This window comes from Scyliorhinus canicula, chromosome 11 (genome assembly GCF_902713615.1).
Source record: "Scyliorhinus canicula chromosome 11, sScyCan1.1, whole genome shotgun sequence".
Classification (NCBI taxonomy): Eukaryota; Metazoa; Chordata; class Chondrichthyes; order Carcharhiniformes; family Scyliorhinidae; genus Scyliorhinus; species Scyliorhinus canicula.
Window position 1 is genome coordinate 42285653 of NC_052156.1, and position 23825 is coordinate 42309477.

Here is a 23825-nt window from a genome sequence, read left to right on the forward strand (position 1 = left end):
AGAAATAGTACTCAATACTCTGAATAGTACCCAAAATCAGAATTTTAATTCTCTTTGAGAGAACTGCTTCATAGATCGTCTGGGAGGTGAAAACGGAGTTATAACGCTTAGCTGCTAAATGGACATCTCAGGCTATCATTCAATATTCCTCACAGGAATTCTAATTATAACTGCTTATAAATTCCATAAACTGCCTACACGGTTTAGGTTGTGGTAAATTCAGGAGTCACAGATTACCCATAAAAGAAAGTCGAGCTCATAAGTGATTTTAAAGTAGTTTATTAAGAAGCAACAGTTTAACAATAATGATGCAACAGACAGGAAATGGATACAGCCCACTACAGGCGAGAACGATTTACCGATCCGCGAGGACGAAGCTGTGCGGAGTGAGTGTAGATCTCTAGCCGATGAGCCTCTGCTCTCTGGCCAACGTGTTAGAAAGCACTTCCTGCAGTTTTACTTGGTCTTCCCCAGTCTTCCACCATCTGAAAAAGGCTGCAGTCTTTCTCTCCGAACACCGATTGATATGTTTACTTCTAGGAGCTGGTACTTCACCCAATGTCAATCACTTGTTTAATCCCATCCGGCCAATGACCAGAGGATAGGTACCCAAAGTAACCTCCTCAAATCTATCGCCAGGCTTCAAAGTAATCATTCAGTTTACTACATGGTGGATGCCAAATGCTAACTCCAATCAGACCCTTGCCTTGATAAGAGAGTAGAAGATGCTAGCTTGTTAGTTCAGGAATACCAACATGAAGGGTTGTACTAAGGCACCTAGACATGAGATCCCCAGAGTAACATTCCCTCTTGGCCTTATCTTTAATTATCTTAGTCCCTGGATGCTAAGAACTATTCTTTTTGAAGAGAGAAAGACAATGACTTTCTGTCTACTGATTCTAGGATTTTTAAAGTTACCATTTCTTACATAACCCTAAAAATAAATTCTTGGTTTTTACTTTTTCAGGACCAGTTTGCACATGTAACAAAATCAGACGTGCTCTTAGCATAACTTTTAATCATGGTCATGTACTAATAATTATCTGACTATAATGCATATTTTCCTGGTATATATGGTGTCTATCATGACAAAAGCATAATCGAAAAGCTTTGGCCCACCAAATTCTACCTTTCCATTTCAATTTACACTCTGGTTTCACCCATAATCACAAATGGATGAAATGGGAGAATATTTTGACGAAAGCTATGTCTTCTGGAAATACTGGCAAAATAATAATCAATATCTTGTTCTGACATTCCAAATTCCATATTCCCATGAAGTGTATTCCACTCTGTTTCACTATCTACAAGTATCTCTCCGTCCTGTGCGAAATAAACATTAGAATAGGTAGACGGTGGCCTGCTCTGGCTATATTCCGCGACAGCTAAATCCAAATGCTCAAGGTTCAAAAGATCTTGTTCTGTCCAGAGAACAGCAGATGGGTGGGTCCAAGATGCTTCAACTCTGGGTGTTGAGGTAGTCTGATGATCTTCAAAAACATGATCCAAACAGGTACAACTTTAAAAAAGATTTAAAAAATGTAAAGCATCAACAAATGTGCAGTACGTTGTTTGCAATTAAACAACCTATTTTTAATACATATGAACTCATCTAATTGCATCTGGATACAATACATAAATTCCATTGATTGTTAATTTTGGAAGCCTCGTCATAATTTATTTTATTTCATTTTTTAAAATTTAGAATATCCAATTCTTTTTCTTTCCAATTAAGGGGGCAATTTAGCATGGCCAATCCACCTATCCTGCACAACTTTTTGGGTTGACGCACACAGACACGGGGAGAATGTGCAAACTCCACACGGACAGTGACCCCAGGCCGGGATCGAACCCGGGTCCTCAGCATTGTGAGGCAGCAGTGCTAACCACTGCACCACCGTGCCGCCCATCATAATTCATTTTAAAGACGACAAAGTTTGAGTGCAAATTGTGATCTATATAACATTATGGCCCACAATAAGACTAAGGATACTCACTGTTATTTATGCTCGGCAAACAGAATCGTCCAACAAGGGCAGGTGCACAGTTAAAGACAAAGAATTTCAAGTTGCAACCTAAGATGCACCAGTCTGTCATTACCTTTCACTAAATTAACGATTTTACTCTCCCAGCGCAGGTCCCAAAGGCAGACCCAGATGTGGACAGAAATTCCACTCGCAGTCGGAAAAGCTGATCAACTGAAATTATACAGCAACTGACCAATAAAAGATGGATGGGCTCAGGGCTCAGGTAGTTTTCCAGCAGGGCGGACAGGAATTTGCTGAACCTGTCACCAGCTGACCAGGTTGGATGTCAGGCCACCAATTTTAAACAGCGTCCAGACATGCACCCAGTGCCTCCAAATCAGCAGCATCGGTGTGGCTGAGGCTACTAGGAACCCCCAGGAACATCACTTTCACCTCAGTCTTCCTCTCTACCACTCACCCCTCGCCCATCACTTTGACCGCCATACTCTGCTGGCACATGTCTCTGAGCTGGTAACGCTTGGCACTCTGGTCAGTGAGGCCTCCCTGTAGTTTTTCCAGGTTGTCCGCTAACAGTGGAAGTTGCTCTTCCCTTTTAGCAGCATCAGGCTACCCTCCCATCTGACCAAGGAATTATGGATGGAGATTGCAGCAGAGATTGACACATCTGGGTCCAATACAGGAAAAGGGTCAATGGGTGAGCAGAAAGGAGGCGTTAGATCAAGTGGCTATCATGATGGCAACAAACAGTGTCTTTAAGTGAGGGGCGGAATCCAGCAAGTGGTAGAATTCAGCGTAAGGACAAAAGCAGATGAATCAGGAGGACTGAATATGGACCAGAATTTGCTGGTTCATACTTGAATCGTTGTACGCATAGGGTGAGCGATGGTTACCCGTGAGGAATCATTAGCTGTCTATGCGATACTTGCTGATAAAGGGATTAGGTCTACATTGAGCTGAGATTCATTCTCGCCTTCTGTCTGCCAGAAAAAATGGCATAATACCAAACAAGGTGCACAGATGGTGGAGGACATAAAGAAGCTCACACTTGCAGAGGAGGCAAGGAAATTGGCTTGAGAGCCAGGAAATCGCTGACAGTGAAGCTGGAGTGCAGACAGATGAGAGCGAAGAGGCATCAAGCTTGATGTCAACCACTGGGAAGAAAACAAATGTGTCACAGAGGAATGGGAGGAGGGATTGTGAATAACATCAACATAATTATTTCTGTTCTCCAGATCAGATTCTCTCATTCCATCGACCATAACCCTGCAGCCCACCACTGAGGCAGAGAGCTTCAAAGCCAACCACTATCCAACACCACATCTTTCCATCACACCCTCCACCAGCACCAATACAGTCAACTCAGTGGACATGCATTTGTATTGGATTCATATTCTGGTGAGAACATTACAGACATGCCAGCGCACCCAACGGAAGATATGATAGCCATGGGACTTGATAATCCCATTAATAAACAGACTTACTAAACAATCTGGGACTGTTGGAGGCCAGGACCATGCTGAGCTCCAGACTGATGATGGACCTCTGATTATCATAGCATTTACAGTGCAGAAGGAGGCCATTCAGCCCATCGAGTCTGCACCGGCTCTTGGAAAGAGCACCCCACCCAAGGTCAACACCTCCAACCTATCCCCATAACCCAGTAACCCCACCCAACACGAAGGGCAATTTTGGACACTAAGGGCAATTTATTATGGCCAATCCACCTAACCTGCACATCTTTAGACTGTGGGAGGAAACCCAAGCACACATGGGGAGGATGTACAGGCTCCGCACAGACAGTGACCCAAGCCGGAATCGAACCTGGGACCCTGGAGCTGTGAAGCAATTGTGCTAACCACTATGCTACCGTGCTGCCCTAATGGCAGACCTACCTGTCAGAGATGCAGAGATAGACAGGGGAACATCTGATGAAGTTATGAGAAGCATTGTACAGATATGCTTGGATGATGGAGAAGCACATCCAGGCCATGGGTTCTGCCATCTCTCAGGAAAGCAAGTACTTGGCTTCTTCTATGGAGAGTTTGGCAGCTGCTACAGAAAGCCAAGTTCAGCAGAGCACTTGGCAGATGCTGACTATGCACTGAGACCTGTATGATGTGACTCTAGAAATGGACTCTGACTCTATGCATGACAGTGAGGTGAGAGAGACGCGAGGTGCTTGGCCTCCCTCCAGGTCCCCTTATTCTGACAGTGAGGTCAGTGTCATTGCACACCAACAAGGCGGAGGGGCAGCAGCCGATCGCAATTGGGGCATCCTCCCAGGGCACATGAAAGACAGCAGCTACTTCTCACCCTCTCTGACGGTGACCTCAGTGCCTCTAGTAGGTAGGGCTAAAGAGGATGTACCTGTGGAGAAGCCTCTCAGTTCGTTAGTGACCTCCATGCCTCAGGCAAACAGGGGACAGCCAAAAAGGTCATCTCTGGTAAAGAGACATCACACTAAGCAGCAGATGTCAGGGGGTCACCCCACATCTTAGTTGCTGAAAGCATAAATGTAAGAGCTGATAGTTCTTACAAAGGTGGCAAGGGTACTCAAATATTTGAATGTGATTAAATAGTCTTGTTCAATTTATTCATGTGTGGTTCATGGTTTTGTTGGTGGTATCTGGTTAGCAGGCCAATTACTAGCATGGTAAATGGGAAGGGTGTGTGGGTGAAGGGTAAGAATTGCAAACTCAGTGATGAGGTGGCGAGGATGAAGCATCCTGTCTGTGATTTGATGCCAGGTGGATATGTAAAAGTCAAACAGGCTTGGAGCCAAATCGGTTTTCGAAGGCTTGCTGAAACCTGTTGAGAACAAGGAATCACAAACCTCCCTCACGCATTTCTCCATGGTCCTGACATCTAATTCTTGTGTTGTTTTGCATCTTCCCCATCATCGTCATCTGATGGGGCCGGGATGGGGGAACGGCTCTGTTTTTCCACGTTAAATCACGCCCAATAAATCAGAAAGCCAAACCCTCTGAATCCTTTCACTTTTAATTTTATAATTTACACATTACAAGTAAATGACTGGGTCTGACACATGGGAATAGGAATGAAGCTAAAAAAATCAAACTTTTATAAATGTGGAATTCCTTAGCATAATGGGGACTTTGGAAATATGAAATTTCTCTTTTAGAGCAGTGAGTCTGGCTAGTAATTATTTTTTTCAAATTTAGTGTACCCAATTCATTTTTTCCAATTAAGGGGCAATTTAGCGTGGCCAATCCGCCTACTCTGCACATCTTTTGGGTTGTGGAGGCGAAACCCACGCAAACACGGGGAGAATGTGCAAACTCCACATGGACAGTGACCCAGAGCCGGGATCGAACTTTGTGTACTGTTTAAAAACGCAATTATACATCATTCGACAGGCAGAAATGTTTCCCAAGTGTTTTTACAACGAGACAATGAGTGTAAGAATGCAAGCTCTTTTTAGTTCAGCCATTTCTACTTGATTGCTTTCTGGGGGAGACATCAAGAGCAGATCCTTTGGAGAAATGTACAATCATTGACAGCAACTTCTGGATTTCCACATTTATGCAAATTCCAGACATTGTTGTCAATTTCACAGCAGAGATGACGGCAAACTCAGTTTCAAATGTGCGCACTTCTGCAGAAACAGGCAGTCATTAGCAAATACAACTTCTTTCTCCTCCTGTCGGTGCTTCCCTCCAGTTCTGTATTTTTAGCATTTTCTAATTGCTAATAAACTGCTCAGCTCAAGAGGAGTTTAGCACTCCTAAATCTGAGATTCTGTAATCGCCACTCCGATTATTTAGTTTAGCGTTGTTTCTGTTACTTGGGGTCAAGCTTCATGCCCGTGGAGTTACCTTTGCTCACTCATCAAAGAGAGAGTTTATTAACCACAATTCCACTGATAATTCATTAAATGATATTTTCCCTAAAAATGAAGTTTCACCAGCCTTATCCCAACAGGAACACTATATGAATTGATAAAGTGTAATCGATACTCATTTATTTCTTTATCCAAATCAGCATTGATTTCTGCTGAAAGAAACATTGGAGGTATAACGTGCTGCTTCCATGGGAATAATTGGAATTAAGGTCAGCGAAGTAGAGTGGAAGAATAATCGAAGCATTGAAGAGGCAAGAAGGGAAGATCACAAATCAATGCCATGGTGTGTGGGGTTTTGGGGGAGATTAAGGAAATTAGATGAGGTGCATTCCTGAATGTAGAAGAATATGATCCCGGCTCTAGTCTAGTTAGTATTTTTAAGAGCTCCTTAATTATATGGGCTCTACTTGGGGACTGAAGGATAACCACCATCTTCCTGCAAATATAAATTAGGGAATTATAGATTAGGAAACATAACGTTCGTGATGGGGAATATATGCAAACATTTTCCAGAATACTACCAATACTCCTATAAGAAACGTGGAAAATGTAAGGATTCAGAGAAGTGTTATAGTAACAGGGTAGTGATAGTGGGGGATTTCAACTTTCCCAACATTAACTGGAGTGGTCTTAGTGTAAAAGGTCTAGCGGGAACAGAATTATTAAAATGCAACCAGGAGAACTTTTGAAGCCAGTACATAGAAGGTCCTACAAGAGAGGGGGGAAGACCTGGACTTCATTTTAAATAACAAAGCCGAGCAAGTGATTGGTGTATCAGTTGGGCAGCATTTTGCAGACAGTGATTATAACTCCATAGATTCAAGATTGTTACGGAAAAGGCCAAGGATGGGCCTGATGTCAGAGTTCTAAACTGGGGGAAGGCCAATTTTAATAAGATCTGATATGATTTGGCCAGAGTGGACTGGGAGTAGACCAGGGGTGGGCAAACTTTTCCGTGCAAGGGCCACATTCAGAAATTCACAATTTTAAAGGGCCGCATAGTATATTAAGTAAAATAATTACTTCACCCGGTTATGATTCTGGGCGCCTCATATAGAACATAGAACAGTACAGCACAGAACAGGCCCTTCGGCCCTCGACGTTGTGCCGAGCAATGATCACCCTACTCAAGTCAACGTATCCACCCTATATCAGTAAGTAACCCAACAGCCCCCACATTAACCTTAAAAAAAAAATTTATAAAAAAAAAAAATTTTTTTTTTAAAATGACTTGGTGGGCCGCATAAAGACCTTTGGCGGGCCACATGCGGCCCGTGGGCCGTAGTTTGCCCACCCCTGGAGTAGACACTTTTAGGTAAATCTGTGACAGAACACTGGGACACATTCAAGAAGGAAATAGGGAGAATACAGGCCACCATATTCTGATCAAGAAAAAGGGTGAGACCAGCAAAGTCAGTGAACCCTGGATACAACATTGGATGAGGAGAAAAAGATGGCCTATGGCAGAAATCGAGAGCTGAAAACAGCATAAGCCCCAAAGGAAATTAGGAGAGCAAAAAGGGGACATGAAAGGATTCTAGCAGGAAAATAAAGGAAAATCTTAAATTATTTTACAAGGTTCAAGGTTGGACTTCCGGTGACGGCCATGGAGGGTGTGATCGCATATAAGGTGGCTCCTGTCTGAGGACGGACAATTTGTCCCTTTCCGCCTGTTTAACAGGCGTGTTGCAGCGGAAGAACGCACTCCCAGTACAGAACAAGATAGTCTCCTTCGGTGGCTGACGTTGAGGAGTTATCAAACAAAGTGTGTCAAACAAGGGGTATTCTTTGCTCCAGGAGGACACGCGTGGCGCAGTGGAGGAAAAGATGGCAGAGGGTCCTATGGTGTTGTCGCCTGCACAGTGGTCGATGGAGCAGTTGGTCAAATTTTCTCACCGAATTCGAGAGCCTGGGGCAGTGAAGTTTTGTTTGCTTGGATTGGAGGAGGTGATGGGTGGGGTGGGTTGCTGGGGAAGGTTACTTTATGGAGTAATTATTGAGGGGGGCCATTGTGGGAGGAGCCAAGATGAGAGTGATACAGGAGCCTGGGGGAGTCTATTCACATTTGGATATGGCTGATTGGGGGGAGTGTCTGGAGCCCCCGACCCAGACTGGTCTGATGGATATTAGGGGACTGAATGGGCCGATCAAGTGATCTTGGGTATTCGTCCACTTAAAGAGTTTCAAGGTGGACCTGTTTTTTTTCAGGAGACTCACCTGAGGGTTAAAGATTAAACAAGATAGGGGCAGCACGGTGGCGCAGGGGATTAGCCCTGCTGCCTCATGCGCCGAGGTCCCAGGTTCGATCCTGGCTCTGGGTCCATGTGGAATTTGCACATTTTCCCCGTGTTTGCGTTTGTTTCGCCCCCAGAACCCAAAGATGTGCAGGGTAGGTGGATTGGCCACACTAAATGGCCCCTAAATTGGGAAAAAATGAATTGGGTACTCTAAATTCTTTTTAAAAGATCAAACGAGATTGAGGAAATGGTGGGTTGGGCAAGTGTTTCATTCGGGGTTGGATATAAAGGCGAAGGGGGCAGCGTGGTGATTAGTAAGAGATTGGTTTTCCTGGAAAGTAATATAGTAGGGGACTCGGGCGATGGTATATGATGTAGGGGACTCGGGCGATGGTATATGATGTAGGGGACTCGGGCGATGGTATATGATGTAGGGGGCTTGGGCGATGGTATATGATGTAGGGGGCTCGGGCGATGGTATATGATGTCGGGGCCTCGGGCGATGGTATACGATGTAGGGGGCTTGGGCGATGGTATATGATGTAGGGGACTCGGGCGATGGTATATGATGTAGGGGACTCGGTCGATGGTATACGATGTCGGGGACTCGGGCGATGGTATATGATATAGGGGACACGGGCGATGGTATATGATGTCGGGGACACGGGCGATGGTATATGATATAGGGGACTCGGGCGATGGTATATGATGTAGGGGGCTTGGGTGATGGTATATGATGTAGGGGACTCGGGCGATGGTATATGATGTAGGGGGCTTGGGCGATGGTATATGATGTAGGGGACTTGGGCGATGGTATCTGATGTAGGGGACTCGGGCGATGGTATATGATGTAGGGGGCTTGGGCGATGGTATAAGATGTAGGGGGCTAGGGTGATGGTATATGATGTCGGGGACTCGGGCGATGGTATATGATGTAGGGGGCTCGGGCGATGGTATATGATGTAGGGGACTCGGGCGATGGTATATGATGTAGGAGACTTGGGCGATGGTATATGATGTAGGGGACTCGGGCGATGGTATATGATGTAGGGGACTCGGGCGATGGTATATGATGTAGGGGGCTTGGGCGATGGTATATGATATAGGGGGCTTGGGCGATGGTATATGATGTAGGGGGCTAGGGTGATGGTATATGATGTCGGGGACTCGGGCGATGGCATATGATGTAGGGGACTCGGGCGATGGTATATGATGTAGGGGGCTCGGGCGATGGTATATGATGTAGGGGACTTGGGTGATGGTATATGATGTAGGGGACTCGGGCGATGGTATATGATGTAGGAGACTCGGGCTATGGTATACGATGTAGGGGGCTTGGGTGATGGTATATGATGTAGGGGGCTAGGGTGATGGTATATGATGTAGGGGGCTCGGGCGATGGTATACGATGTAGGGGGCTTGGGCGATGGTATATGACGTAGGGGGCTTGGGCGATGGTATATGATGTAGGGGACTCGGGCGATGGTATATGATGTAGGGGGCTTGGGCGATGGTATATGATGTAGAGGACTCGGGCGATGGTATATGATGTCGGGGACTCGGGTGATGGTATATGATGTAGGGGGCTTGGGCGATGGTATATGATGTAGGGGACTCGGGCGATGGTATAAAATGTAGGGGGCTCGGGCGATGGTATATGATGTAGGGGGCTTGGGCGATGGTATATGATGTAGGGGGTTTGGGCGATGGTATATGATGTAGGGGACCCGGGCGATGGTATGTGATGTAGGGGACTCGGGCGATGGTATATAATGTAGGGGGCTTGGGCGATGGTATCTGATGTAGGAGGCTTGGGCGATGGTATATGACGTAGGGGGCTAGGGTGATGGTATATGATGTAGGGGACTCGGGCGATGGTATATGATGTAGGGGGCTTGGGCGATGGTATATGATGTAGGGGGCTAGGGTGATGGTATATGATGTAGGGGACTCGGGCGATGGTATATGATGTAGGGGGCTAGGGTGATGGTATATGATGTAGGGGACTCGGGCGATGGTATATGATGTAGGGGACTCGGGCGATGGTATATGATGTAGGGGGCTTGGGAGATAGTATATGATGTAGGGGGCTTGGGCGATGGTATATGATGTAGGGGACTCGGGCGATGGTATATGATGTAGGGGACTCGGGCGATGGTATATGATGTAGGGGGCTTGGGAGATAGTATATGATGTAGGGGGCTTGGGCGATGGTATATGATGTAGGGGGCTTGGGCGATGGTATATGATGTAGGGGACTCGGGCGATGGTATATGATGTAGGGGGCTTGGGCGATGGTATATGATGTAGGGGACTCGGGCGATGGTATATGATGTAGGGGGTTTGGGCGATGGTATATGATGTAGGGGGCTCGGGCGATGGTATATGATGTAGGGGACTCGGGCGATGGTATATGATGTAGGGGGCGTGGGCGATGGTATATGATGTAGGGGGCTTGGGCGATGGTATATGATGTAGGGGACTCGGGCGATGGTATATGATGTAGGGGGCTTGGGCGATGGTATATGATGTAGGGGGCTTGGGCGATGGTATATGATGTAGGGGAATCGGGCGATGGGATATGATGTCGGGGACTCGGGCAATGGTATATGATGTAGGGGGCTTGGGCGATGGTATATGATGTCGGGGACTCGGGCGATGGTATATGATGTAGGGGGCTTGGGCGATGGTATATGATGTAGGGGACTTGGGCGATGGTATACGATATAGGGGACTCGGGCGATGATATATGATGTAGGGGACTCGTGCGATGGTATATGGTGTAGGGGACTCGGGCGATGGTATATGATATAGGGGACTCGGGCGATGGTATATGATGTAGGGGGCTTGGGCGATGGTATATGATGTAGGGGACTCGGGCGATGGTATATGAGGTAGGGGACTCGGGCGATGGTATATGATGTAGGGGGCTTGGGTGATGGTATATGATGTAGGGGGCTTGGGCGATGGTATATGATGTAGGGGACTCGGGCGATGGTATATGATGTAGGGGACTCGGGCGATGGTATATGATGTAGGGGACTCGGGCGATGGTATATGATGTAGGGGGCTTGGGCGATGGTATATGATGTAGGGGACTCGGGCGATGGTATATGATGTAGGGGACTCGGGCGATGGTATATGATGTAGGGGACTCGGGCGATGGTATATGATGTAGGGGACTCGGGCGATGGTATATGATGTAGGGGACTAGGGCGATGGTATATGATGTACGGGGCTTGGGCGATGGTATATGATGTAGGGGGCTTGGGCGATGGTATATGATGTAGGGGACTAGGGCGATGGTATATGATGTACGGGGCTTGGGCGATGGTATATGATGTAGGGGGCTTGGGCAATGGTATATGATGTAGGGGTCTTGGGCGATGGTATATGATGTAGGGGACTCGGGCAATGGTATATGATGTAGGGGGCTTGGGCGATGGTATATGATGTAAGGGACTCGGGCGATGGTATATGATGTAGGGGACTCGGGCGATGGTATATGATGGTGAGCAGAAGGTTAGAGGGAGCGCCCGTGATATTGGTGAATGTCTACATCTCATAACTGGGATGGTGTGGAATGGCGGGGGTGGTTGCTTCGCAGTATTGGACGATTGCTGTGTCGGTTCATGCGCTTTATCCCGTGGACCTGTGCATGGAAAAGGGGGGCTCCCAGTGAGCACAGTGGAGGTTGGATGTGGGGCTGTGTCAGATAGGGGGTGGAATTCACCCCCCCCCCCCCCCCCCCACGCCAGGCGGGAGTGTTGCTGGGGCGCCGTGTGAGTCCCGCCACGCCGCCTCGGCACCCGCACACAATTCTCCCACTCCCTCCTCCCCTCACCCCCCCCCCCCCCCCCCCCCCAACCGCGCAGCGAGATTTACGGCTGGCCGCTCGGAGAATCGCCACTCGTCGTTTGTAATGAAGGACAGACTCCTTTCCTCCGCCGCCCCGCAAGATCCTTTTACACGGCGCCAAGGCCTGGCGCGGGTAAATGACGCGGCGCCGCTCCTAGCCCCCCGGGGGTGGGAGAATGGGGTGCGTTTTCACTCCAGCGTCGAGACTTAGTCTCCCGATGGGAAAATTTCGCCCCGGGGGTATGTGAAAGAGTTGGGGAGGCTATAGACACCTATGTCGAGCTGAACAAAAGTGAGGAGGTCTCTCCCTGTGGGCTGCAGGACGTTTTGAAGGCAGTAATTAGGGGGGAGCAAATTTCTATTAAAGATCATAGGAATGAGATCCAAGTGTCCCATGACGTAGAATCCTGCCCTTTGGACACGATCCATTGGCCACACTGCGCCGGAAAAGCAGCTCGCCTTGGCACAGTGTGGCCGATAAAAGCTGGGAGACCCCGCTCCCAGGATCTACCCTGCTCGCAATGCCGCGCAAGATCCAACGCGATCTCGCAAGACTTTGCGACATAAATCCTGCCCATTGTGGGCGGGATCACTTTTTGGCAAATCTGCATATTAGAGAGATAGTTTGTCTCATCTAATGTGCAGCTTCCTGACGCACCTGAAGCTTTAGGATTCATCCACTTTGCCTTGGAGACCTTGGGTAATCAGACGGAATGTGACATGTCGGGGTCTCCCAGGGGATTGGAGGTACCCAGCTGCATGCTCTTTGGGCAGGGTGGTGCCCTGGCATGGCACTGCCAAGGTGCCATTGTCAGCTGGCATGGGCTGCCTGGTTGGCAGTGCCAAGCTGGCATTCTTTGTGTGTGAGTGAGCTAGGGGTGTTCTGTGTGGGTGATTGAGGGGCCCAGGGACCCTCCCATGGTGCGTTCAGGCTGGGGGTGGACAGGGATCGCTTTGGGGGCCTCAGAGATCAGGACACCCAAATGGTGTTCTGATCTCTTGCTACACTGGGGAGATCCAGCGAGCGGGTTATTTTGGAAATCCAAGTATATTACATCTATTGGTTCTCCTTTATCTTTCCTGCTCGTTACCACCTCAAATAATTCAAATACATTGGTCAGGCATGATTTGCCCTTGGTGAAGCTATGCTGTTCTGCTTGACTATATTATGTATTTCTATTTTTTTGTTTCTAAATTTAGAGAACCCATTAAAAATTTTCCAATTAAGGGGCAATTTAGCATGGCCAATCCACCTACCCTGCACATCTTTGGGTTGTGGGGGCGAAGCCCAAGCAGACACGGGGAAAATGTGCAAACTCCACACGGACAGTGACCCAGAGCCAGGATCGAACCTGGGACCTCGGCGCAGTGAGGCAGCAGTGCTAACCACTGCACCACCATGCTGCCCTTATATTATGTATTTCTAATGCATTCTAATTACATCCTTTGTAATGGATTCTAACATATTCCCAACAACAGATATGTTAATCACGTGCTTTGAAACAATAACCCTAAGCCCTTCCAAATTTGCAACCAATGTATCTATTCTCTCTCCTTTCCCACCCCATCAAATGTTTTTATTACTGATTGGTTTGCCTTTGTGTAATTTTACTGCATTAGAAATGCTATATAAATATTTCTTGATATGGCACTGAAAATTTCAGGAAGCGATTTTCAATATTAGTTGATAGTGTCTGCTACATTGGAGCCTGCTTGTCCATTTTGGGGATGGAATTCACTGTATAAGGACAACGGAGCAACAACCACACCATCAAAATGTTTAAATCTCATAATTTTTAAAGTTGCATTTTTCAACTTTGCTTCTGGCTGCCCTGTTAGGCTAATAACTAGAGAAGAAATATATAGGTTAGTATCCAAAAAAGACCAGATGGTACAGGCTAATGCAGAAAAACTGCCAGTGACCATGGGGCGATTACTGTTGCTTCCAGAGGCACTCAGTCCATCCACCTCTCTGGCTATCTCTGACTCTCCAAGGGAGCAACACTGCTAAATTTATACTGTGCAGTCATTGAAATCAAGGCTGATATCAATTGAGTAATTGGTGTATCAGGTTACTGTGGGCAATTTTAGGTACCCGACTATCAGAATAAAACTAACCAATAAGAGAAAACGCTGACAAGCATGTGGATTATCCCAGGACCTGGAGCTAATTTACAAAGACAGGCTTAAAGTTGCACTTGTTCTCACAGAGGAAAAGATTACTTAGAGGAAATTGAATCCAGGTGACTAAAGTGAGAGGCCCAGTGTAGCCAGAAGCATGAAACTCAACTGCAATTGAGCAACGAGAGAACAAGAGCACAACATTAACAGGGCTCAAGATTAAAGATGGACATTTTGATTCAATTAGATAGTATATATTCCAGCATATCAGTTTATGCACATTGTCATTTACTGTTTTAAATGAGGATTAAAGAATACATAGATAAAATAAAGTTTTTAAATAATCAATGCAGTGTGATGATTATTATCTGGGCATACACTTGGACAGACGAATAACATAAATTTGACAGTGGAAGTAAAGTTCTGAGATACTATTTGATGAGGAACGAGCACCAAGCCTGATCCGTCCATCGCCTATCTATCAGTTTCTGAGTCATCAATTTCATTAAACCACTCAATTTGCTGATGTTGGTCACCATGATGAAACTCTGAAATTGCTTCCCTAAGTCCCAGGGTTCACATTTCTACACCACCCCCTTGAATGGCGATGTGAGAGAAGGTAGACTTTAATTGCAAAAAATTGAAAGTAGGAACACTTAGAACATATATTTGTGTGGGGGTACAAAGTTACTTCCAAGAACACATATTCATGCAAGTTAACTTCGAGCGTCTTATGGATGGGGTACAATTTTGGGAAATCTGCAAAGATTAAAGATCTCTCTGCTGATTTCTGAAAGATGCCCCTTGATAAGGCTCCACAAGACAATAAGTAAACTATTAGCAATTATCATTTGGGTAAAACATATTTCACATACAACATTTACAACTGGGCCAGTATTGGCTCCTATATCCATTTGGGTACAGTGCGGGGCTGGAAAGATATAAAGAAGTGGGGAAAATGGATGTATTTCATATCTTCAAATTTGATGAAAGACTAACCTAAGGGAACCATTGATCATAGTCGGGTAGCTGGAAAAATGATTGCCATGACGACAGGCAATTTTGCTCCCTCTCCGCCGTCTCTTCACTGGCTCCTTTTCTCTTTCGGTTTTGGCAGCCTGATTCTCCAAGAGAGCGTTCAGCTTTCTAAGAAAAGTTGACAAACCACCATTGGTGAACACTGACACAGTTTGTCTTAGAAAAGCACTAATTCTGATTGGTGAGTGTACAAGTAATATTTTGGTGTGTAGCACACATAAAGTGATTATCTTTACTTTGTGTAGGTATAACCACAAACTATTTTCAGATTTGTAAGAAAACTGTAGGAAAAGTAGCTATTAGAAATTATAGTTCGAAAACTGCACTGATATTCTCGAAACCAATAGAGAAAGTGCTGTGAACACTAAGGTCAGCATCTACAGGATGAAGAGGTATATTAGCATTCATGTGTCGACTATTTGTCAGAATTGTGGTTAAAACAAAACAGAACAAAGGTTCAGTGAGGAGATGACATGTATACAGTGTGAGGTAGCTTTTGGAATTCAAGAGGTGTTCGGCAAAGCAGTCACCTAATCTGCATTTGATTTCTCTGATACAGAGGAAACTATACTAGCTTTGAGATGAAAAAAGACTTGCATTTATATTATGTCTTCCACAACTTCAGTAGGTTCAAAAGCAATACAGCCTATGAAGTACCTTTTGAAGTGGCGTGGGAGGAGGTTTGCCGATGATACAAAGCTGGGTGGGAATGCAAAATGTGATGAGGCCACAAAGAGGCTGCAAAGGGACATAGCCTCAGAAAGACAGCCAGCATAATTAAGGACCCTGCGCACCCCGGACATACTCTCTTCCACCTTCTTCCGTCAGGAAAAATATACCAAAGTTTGAGGTCACGTACCAACCGACTCAAGAACAGTTTCTTCCCTACTGCCATCAGACTTTTGAATGGACCTACCTCGTATTAAATTGATCTTCTCTCTACACCTTGCTATAACTGCAACATTATATTCTGCAGTCTCTCCTTCCTTCCCTATGTATTGTATGCATTGTTTGGACAGATTGCAAGAAACAATACTTTTCACTGTATACTAATACATGTGACAATAATAATAAATCAAATGAAAATTAAGTGACTGGGTAACAAGGTGACAAATTGAGTCTAATGTGGGCAAGTGTGAGGTTATTCACTTTTATTGGAAGAATAGAAAAACAGAATTTTTAAAAGGCATGAAACTTGTAACTGCAGATGTCCAGAGGGACTTGTTCTTTTCCCACTAAGGGACGTGAAATTAGCATGCAGGTACACCAAGCAATTAGGATCGGAATACAAGAATGAGGAAGCCTTGCTGCAATTTTACAGAGCATTGGTGAGACCACATCTAGAATACTATGTGCAGTTTCTGTCTCCACACTTAAGAGAGGATATACTTTAATTGGAGACGTTACAGCGAAGGTTCAGTAAATTGGTCCCTGGGATGAGGGGTTGACCTGGGATGAGAAACTAGGCATATATTCTCTGGGGTTTAGAAGAATAAGAGGTGGTCTCATTGGAACATTCAAAGTTTTGAAGAGGCTCGATAGGGTAGACACTGAGAGATTACCTCACTGGACTGGGGAAGCTAGAATACGGGGATACAGTTTCAGCAGATGGGGACAATCATTTAGGATTCAGATGAAGAGACATTTCTTCACTCAAAGAGTTGAGAATCTTGAGAATTCTCAGCTCCTTTGTTGGTCATGCTTCAATGGTGGTTTTCCAGTTTTTGTGGTGTAAACGTTTCTACTGTTCTTCTGGTAGGTGCTGGCATTTGCATTGCACAAAATATACAAGATTAGTTGATGGACTTGCAATCTCCTGAAAGTGTAATGTTGCAGCTCCCTTGAAACTGCCAATTTTGTAGAAACACTCTGGATATTTTGATGTTGGGCAGTGAACTGAGGTGATGGGAATAGGTTCTGATCTGCCATTTGTGGTCTGACTGAATCCATGGATTGTGACTTGTGAAAGGTAAGAGCATGCCAGTGGATGTGGGATCCAGGAGGATCGATTGTACTTGCTCTCCATGACTACGAGTCCTGCACATGAAATAAGTGAACGTTTGTTGTATGCTGAAGGTTTCACAGCAATAGGTTTCATTATGGCCTTCAATGTTTGTGACTACATGTCTTTCAGAATCCGCAGAGGTAGTATGTTGGCATTTACTCTGTGTCGATTTTGGCCAATTGTGTATAGTTCCCAACTTTCATAGGACAGATGATTTAGATCTTGGCAAACACTTTGGATGGCGTGATGGTATCTATTCTTTCCATGAGATTGACAATGTGAACTGGGTTCACTGCTCTTTGTATCATTGCTTACATCATCGCTGCTTGCTGGCTTATCAGTATATTTCTGATGGGACACCAGATTGCCATTCTTGTTGTTCCTTTATATCTGGTCTGTAAGTATCAGCACACTGCTCTTTGTAGCTTCATCAGCCTTTGCTCCAGTGCCCTGCCACTGCCAATGGCCCTTTCTGCCACACGCCTGGCAGAATTGCTGGAAAGCTGGGCATTCCCTTGGTGCATACTAAAGGCCATACCTTCCACAAGTCTTGCTAGGTTTGGATGTGCAAATGAATGCATCAACAATTGGGATGGTACTTAGGACCGGTAAGCTTAATTGATCTATTTATGGTCTATCCTTAAGTAACCCTTGGATGTTTCATTTTTAGACTTGTCTAACAGGTCTTTCTGGAAATTTTCCATGGGAGTTGATGTGATTGCCAACGCAACAATTCTGTCTTCTAGCTCTGTGCTTGAAAAATCACAGTACGGACCCTTTTCTCTGCATCTGCTGCTGAAGTGGTCTATACACTCTGTAGAATGTTGGCAGAATTACATTAACTCTCGTCGATGAATACGGAAGCTTAACCTGATTCTGAACCGGACTTCCAATGTAGTCCATATATTTTGGGGAATCCTTAAGCTCTTCTGCTACTAATTCTGATGTGTTCAGCCTGTAAAGAACTTCATTTTCAATGCCAGGCTTGCTTCTCTGGTTCACATACACATGAATCAAGAAACCATGGCTCTGTATGCTGTTTAAGCATTTTGAGATTTAGTAGATTAGCTGCATCCCAATTCAAACTGGGGAATTTGTGGACATTTTTGCAATATCCATTTGACCTTCCTTCTTATTTTTTTCAATTTATTGTTCAGCAACTCCCGAAGCCAACGTTACACTTGCAACCTTTTCTGGCCCAATTTTTATGATGGTTTTCTTCATTTGAATCTCCCTCACTTGCTCACACCCTGGTCACTCGCCTTTAGATAATAATAATTTTTATTGGCACAACTAGGCTTACATTAACACTGCAATGAAGTTACTGTGAAAATCTCCTAGTCGCCACACTCCGGCGCCTTTTTGGGTACACAGAGGGAGAATTCAGAATGTCCAATTCACCTAACAGCACGTCTTTCGGGACTTGTGCGAGTAAACCGGAGCGCCCAGAGGAAAACTACGCAAACACAGGGAGACTCCGCACAGGCAGTGACCCAAGCTGGGAATCGAACCCTGGCGCTATGAAGCAACAGTGATAACCACTGTGCTACTGTGCTGCCCATTTTTCAACTGAGCGAACCAGGTTTTCTCAAGCTTCTGTCCCACATACGAAACTGACAAGCAATGCACTGCAATTTCACCAGAAGGGATCAATCTGCTTACAAGCTCTTTACTTGGACACCATCCCAATCTGTGTCTTCAAAGCTTTTCTGTGCAGTCACACACTGCGATTTCAACACGATCCGATACTACAACTCCATTGGGGCCTGACCAAAACATCATAGGTCATCTCATACCACGTGGCACAATTTAAGGCTGTTCACCATGGCGTACCATATTGAATCTTGCTGTCACTCCGTTTGACATACGTTGAACACCATCTTCAGTTATAATGACAAAAGGCACAAATCACTCATAAGAGATTGGATAAAACAGATTGTGAGTTCATTTATTGAGACTGGACACATGAGAACATTTATACAAAAGGAGAACGTTTGAAGACATCAGCAGCAGAGGTGTGTGTGGGTGCTCTGCTAATGGGGCAAAATGAAACTGAGACATGGGGCGCGATTCTCCGCCCCCCATGCCGGGTGGGCGAATAGCGGGAGGGCCTCCCGACATTTTTCACGCCCTCCCGCTATTCTCCCCCCCCCCCGCCACGCCCGACCCACGCCACAAATCGCCGCTCGCCGTTTTTTACGGCCCGCAATTGCGGGCCATGCGTCCGTAACGGACGCACTCTTTTCCCTCCACCGCCCTGCAAGATCAAGCCGCCACATCTTGAGGGGTGGCTGAGGGAAAAGACGGCAACTGCGCATGCGCGGGTTGGCGTTGTCCAACCTGCGCATGCGCGGCTGACATCATCGGCCGCATCAGCCATCGTGACGCTTGGCGTGCGGCCCTGACGACCGTCATCAATGCCGCGCCGTCGTGACACACGGGGCCGCGCTCCTAGCCCCGCCCAAGGGGGAGAATCGGCCCCGGAAGTGGGCGTGAAGGCTGCCGTGGGTCACGGCCTGTCCCATGGCACCCTTTACGATTCTCTGCATTTGCGGAGAATCTCGCCCTGGATCTTTTGACGTACCCCTCTCTTAGTGATATTGTGTTACTATCTTTAAAGGCATATTATAACAGCCCTTTTTTTTAAGAGTCCACCTGAAGCCCCTTTACATATCAGTGTCAAATATTGAACACTTAACATAAATGAGACAATCATTGAACACTTAACATAAATGAGACAATCATTGAACACTTAACATAAATGAGACAACTAATTGCAATGTCTCTGAACCCATTACTTAACATCTGGGACTATGGTGACTTTACTTGTTATTTCAGAAGCTCTGGTGTTGACGGTGATGGCAGCAGAGCGAAGTAGAGACCAGGAAACTGAGAGAAAGGAACAGAGTTCTTACAAGGAAAGGAAAGTGGTAGGAATGGAGAATTAAAAACTCAGAGTGTGGTGGTCAGTAGGCTTGTAAAGGTTGACTGAGATCGAGAGAGAGAAGCCCAAGAAGGGAAGAGAATAACGTGAGATGACCATCAAAAGGGAGGGGATGGGTAGAACATTTAAGCCTAGGTAATGGAATTCTCTTAGTCAATGTGAGAGCCACACTGACATGGTCATCAATGCAATAGATAAACATCTCAGGGAGGGAACATGCGACGTGGCACAATTTAAGGCTGTTCACCATGGTGTACCATATTGAATCTTGCTGCCACTCCATTTGACATCCGCTGAACACTGTCTTCAGTTGTTATAATGATATAAAGGCACAAATCACTCATAAGAGATTGGATAAACTGTGTGACTGGCACTAAGAATGTGCAGCATAGTCTACATAACGATGGGCATTGATCAGACTCTGTTTCACAGTGACTTCTTCAAGGTGAGTGGAATTAAAAGAAATGTTGATGGAGATGAGGTCACATTTAGCCTGGCACTGGAGATTGCTAATGGATGGGGAATGGTTAGAACATTTAGTGGGCGGCATGGTAACACAGTGGAAAGCACAGTTCCATCACAGCTCCAGGGTCCCAGGTTCGATTCTCGGCGTGGGTCACTGTCTGTGCGGAGTCTGCACGTTCTCCCCGTGTCTGCGTGGGTTTCCTCCAGGTGCTCGGTTTCCTACCACAGTCCAAAGATGTGCAGGTTAGGTGGATTGGCTATGCAAAAATTGCCCTTAGGTCAGGTAGGGTTGCTGGGTTACGGGGAAAGGGTGGAAGTGTGGGCTTAAGTAGGGAGCTCTTTCCAAGAGCCGGTGCAGACTCGATAGGCCATATGGGCTCCTTCTGCACTGTAAATTCTATGATTCCACAAAAACATAATCTTGGTCACAGGCAGTTTCAGTCTGTAAAACATGGAAGATGCATTTAGAATATAAAAGTTTCTGGCTGTATTCTGGAATACATTTGTTGTTTTTGCCCAGTGAATGCTGTTGCAGTGGTAGTCTCTGACGCCTCTTCCCATGTTTATTACTGTGAGAACGCCACAAGGATGGTAGTGGTGAAGTAGTGATGGACTATAAGTGGGAACATGTCAACAAATTCAGAGATTCATCAGAATTCACTCACAGAGCAGAGGATATTTTGCAAGTTATCAACTCACACAGGGTGGGTTCAAAGGGTCAGTGAGATCCATTGGAATGTTTGAAGGGAGGGCCAGGGTGAGGGGAGACGGCAACTTGTGCACCTCCAGTTAACTGGGGTGTTAAACTCCATAAGGCTGGATACAGATTCAAAGTATAATATAATGATCTTTATTGCCACAAGTAGGCTTACATTAACACTGCAATGAAGTTACTGTGAACGTCCCCTAGTCGTCACACTCCGGCGCCTGTTCAGGTACACAGAGGGAGAATTCAGAATGTCCAATTCACCTAACAAGCACGACTTTCGGGACTTGTGGGAGGAAACCGGAGCACCCGGAGGAAACCCACACAGACACAGGGAGAAGGTGCAGACTCCGCACAGACAGTGACCCAAGCCGGGAATCTAACTCTGGTCCCTGGTGCTGTGAAGCAACAATGCTAACCACTGTGCTAAGTTTCAGTGTTAATAACAGGAAGAGGAAACGGTGTGGGGTATATTGCTGCACAGTTGTCAGAAGAACAGTAGGAGTCATTATTGATCGTGGCTACTGATGAAATAAGAAAAGGATTGTCAAACTGAGTGATTATGCTTTTGGAGCTGTTTTATCTCCAGGGTGTCAAAGCAGATCCGGTTCACAAAGCTTCTTCGAGGCCGTTTATAAACTAATAATCATGTGCATAATCCTGTGTTCCAGGAATTGTATTCCAAGCAAAGTTCAGTGTAATGTTTTAATTACCTTCTCTCACTGTAGTCAAATAGAACAAATCCACCTGCAGCTCCAAATCCAAATAAACTCAGAAGCGGCCACAATAGAGAGTTCACTGCCATTCCCCATGTCAGCTGTAACATTCGTAAGGAAATGTAATTAGTAACAGCTATCTACAATGATTTAATGTTCTAGCAGTTTTTATTAGTACTTGAACTTTTATTTGTGCAAACAGTACTTTACATCTGTTGAGGCCTGTAATTTACAGATATTTGTCCATATTAACCTGTGAAATGTGTACCATGTGTTTCTAAGAACTAACCTTCCTATAGCACAGTTAGAAAAAATCCAAACCTTTGCCAGACCAAAAACATACAACCAATATCTGTAACATGTTATTGTGGTTGGGAGTTTATTTTGAAAGCTTGCACATTGCTCGAGGCAGTTGCCAACAGAAATTTCCTTTCCTCCTTACATCATTTCCTCTCTTGTTTTCCCCCCCATTGTTTTTCTGTTTCCTTGGCCAGAGTCTCTGCTTGCATAGCAATAAAAATATTTGCGCCTTTGACTTCTCATACCAGCGAATGGTTGCACTTCCCCAACATCTGTTATAAGGTGAAAGAATTATCTCTGAAATTCAATAGAATTTTGTTGGGCTGTACTGCTGAAAGTGAGTTTGGATCTTTTTCTGAGCTGAGTTAATGGTAAAACGCCAATCTTGAGTTTATGCAGTCAATACATTTGAATATCTGTGGCCTGGGACTCTCTGGCCAGCCTACCTGCTTTTCCCTGATCACTTCTTGAGGCTTTGTAGGATTGTAGAAGCACGGGAAGGTGGTGTTGATCTAAAATGGAATAAGGCAGGCAAAACGAATCAAAAGATATATGAGGTTACAGTATACCAAACACAAAATTGTGGGGGTCCTGTGGTGGTCCTGTGGTGGTTAGGTAGCATCCCTGCCTTTGAGGCAGAAGCTCTGGGTTCAGGTTACACCCCAGGAAGGTGTGTTTATAACGTGGTGAAACACATTAAGTGTATCAACCTGTTAATCCTTCCAAACACGCCAATAGCTGGTGGTATGAGTGGGAGAGATTCCTATAATCTTTATTAGTGTCACAAGTAGGCTTACATTAACCCTGCAATTAAGTTACTGTGAAAATCCCCGAGTCTCCACACTTCGGCACCTGTTCGGGTACACAGAGGGAGAATTCAGAATGTCCAATTCACCTAACCGCACATCTTTTGGGACATGGGAGCACCCGGAAGAAACCCACCAGACACAAGGAGAACATGCAGACGACGCACAGACAGTGACCCAAGCTGGGAATCGAAACCGGTGCTGTGAAGCATCAGTGCTAAACACTGTGCCACCGTGCTGCCCAGGTTTGCCACCGAGCTGCCATGTTTGATGGAGTAGACTAACGACCTGTCTTGGGAATTACTAGCTATGAAACACAAAAGTCTGCCTTAGTGCACCACTAGAATTAGAATGGGATTTTTTTTTTAATTCATGGGATGTGGGCTATACTGACTGGGCTACCATTTTTTTAATAAACATTTTATTGAGGTATTTTTTGGTTTTACAGCGACAAGATAAACAATATACATGAAAATATAAACATAGTGCAAAAGCCGTCTTCCTCCCTTACAGGTCCCATCTTTATTAACCCCCTACTCTAAGCAAAACTAACCCCCCCGGTCTGCTGATGATTAATTTCCCCAAAGAAGTCGACGAACGGCTGCCACCTCCGGGTGAACCCTATCAGTGACCCTCTCAAGGCGAACTTGATTTTCTCCAAACAGAGAAAGCTAGCCATGTCCGATAGCCAGGTCTCCGACTTCGGTGGCTTTGAGTCTCTCCAAGCTAATAATATCCATCTCCGGGCTACCAGGGACGCAAACACCAGATCGTCTGCC

At 45.6% G+C, this 23825-nt stretch overlaps 1 protein-coding gene across 1 annotated transcript in view; it reads right to left on the minus strand.

Annotated features, from left to right (window-relative positions):
• Positions 1-263: 263 nt before the first annotated feature.
• Positions 264-23825, minus strand: part of LOC119974034 — a 71487-nt gene continuing 47925 nt past the window's right edge. The window contains exons 6-9 of the mRNA XM_038812854.1: positions 22687-22752; positions 21938-22041; positions 15066-15212; positions 264-1519 (exon numbers count right to left, since the gene is read on the minus strand). Of these exons, the coding sequence (XP_038668782.1) occupies positions 1144-1519; positions 15066-15212; positions 21938-22041; positions 22687-22752 (693 nt within the window). The 3' untranslated portion in view covers positions 264-1143. The remainder of the gene's footprint in view (positions 1520-15065; positions 15213-21937; positions 22042-22686; positions 22753-23825) is intronic.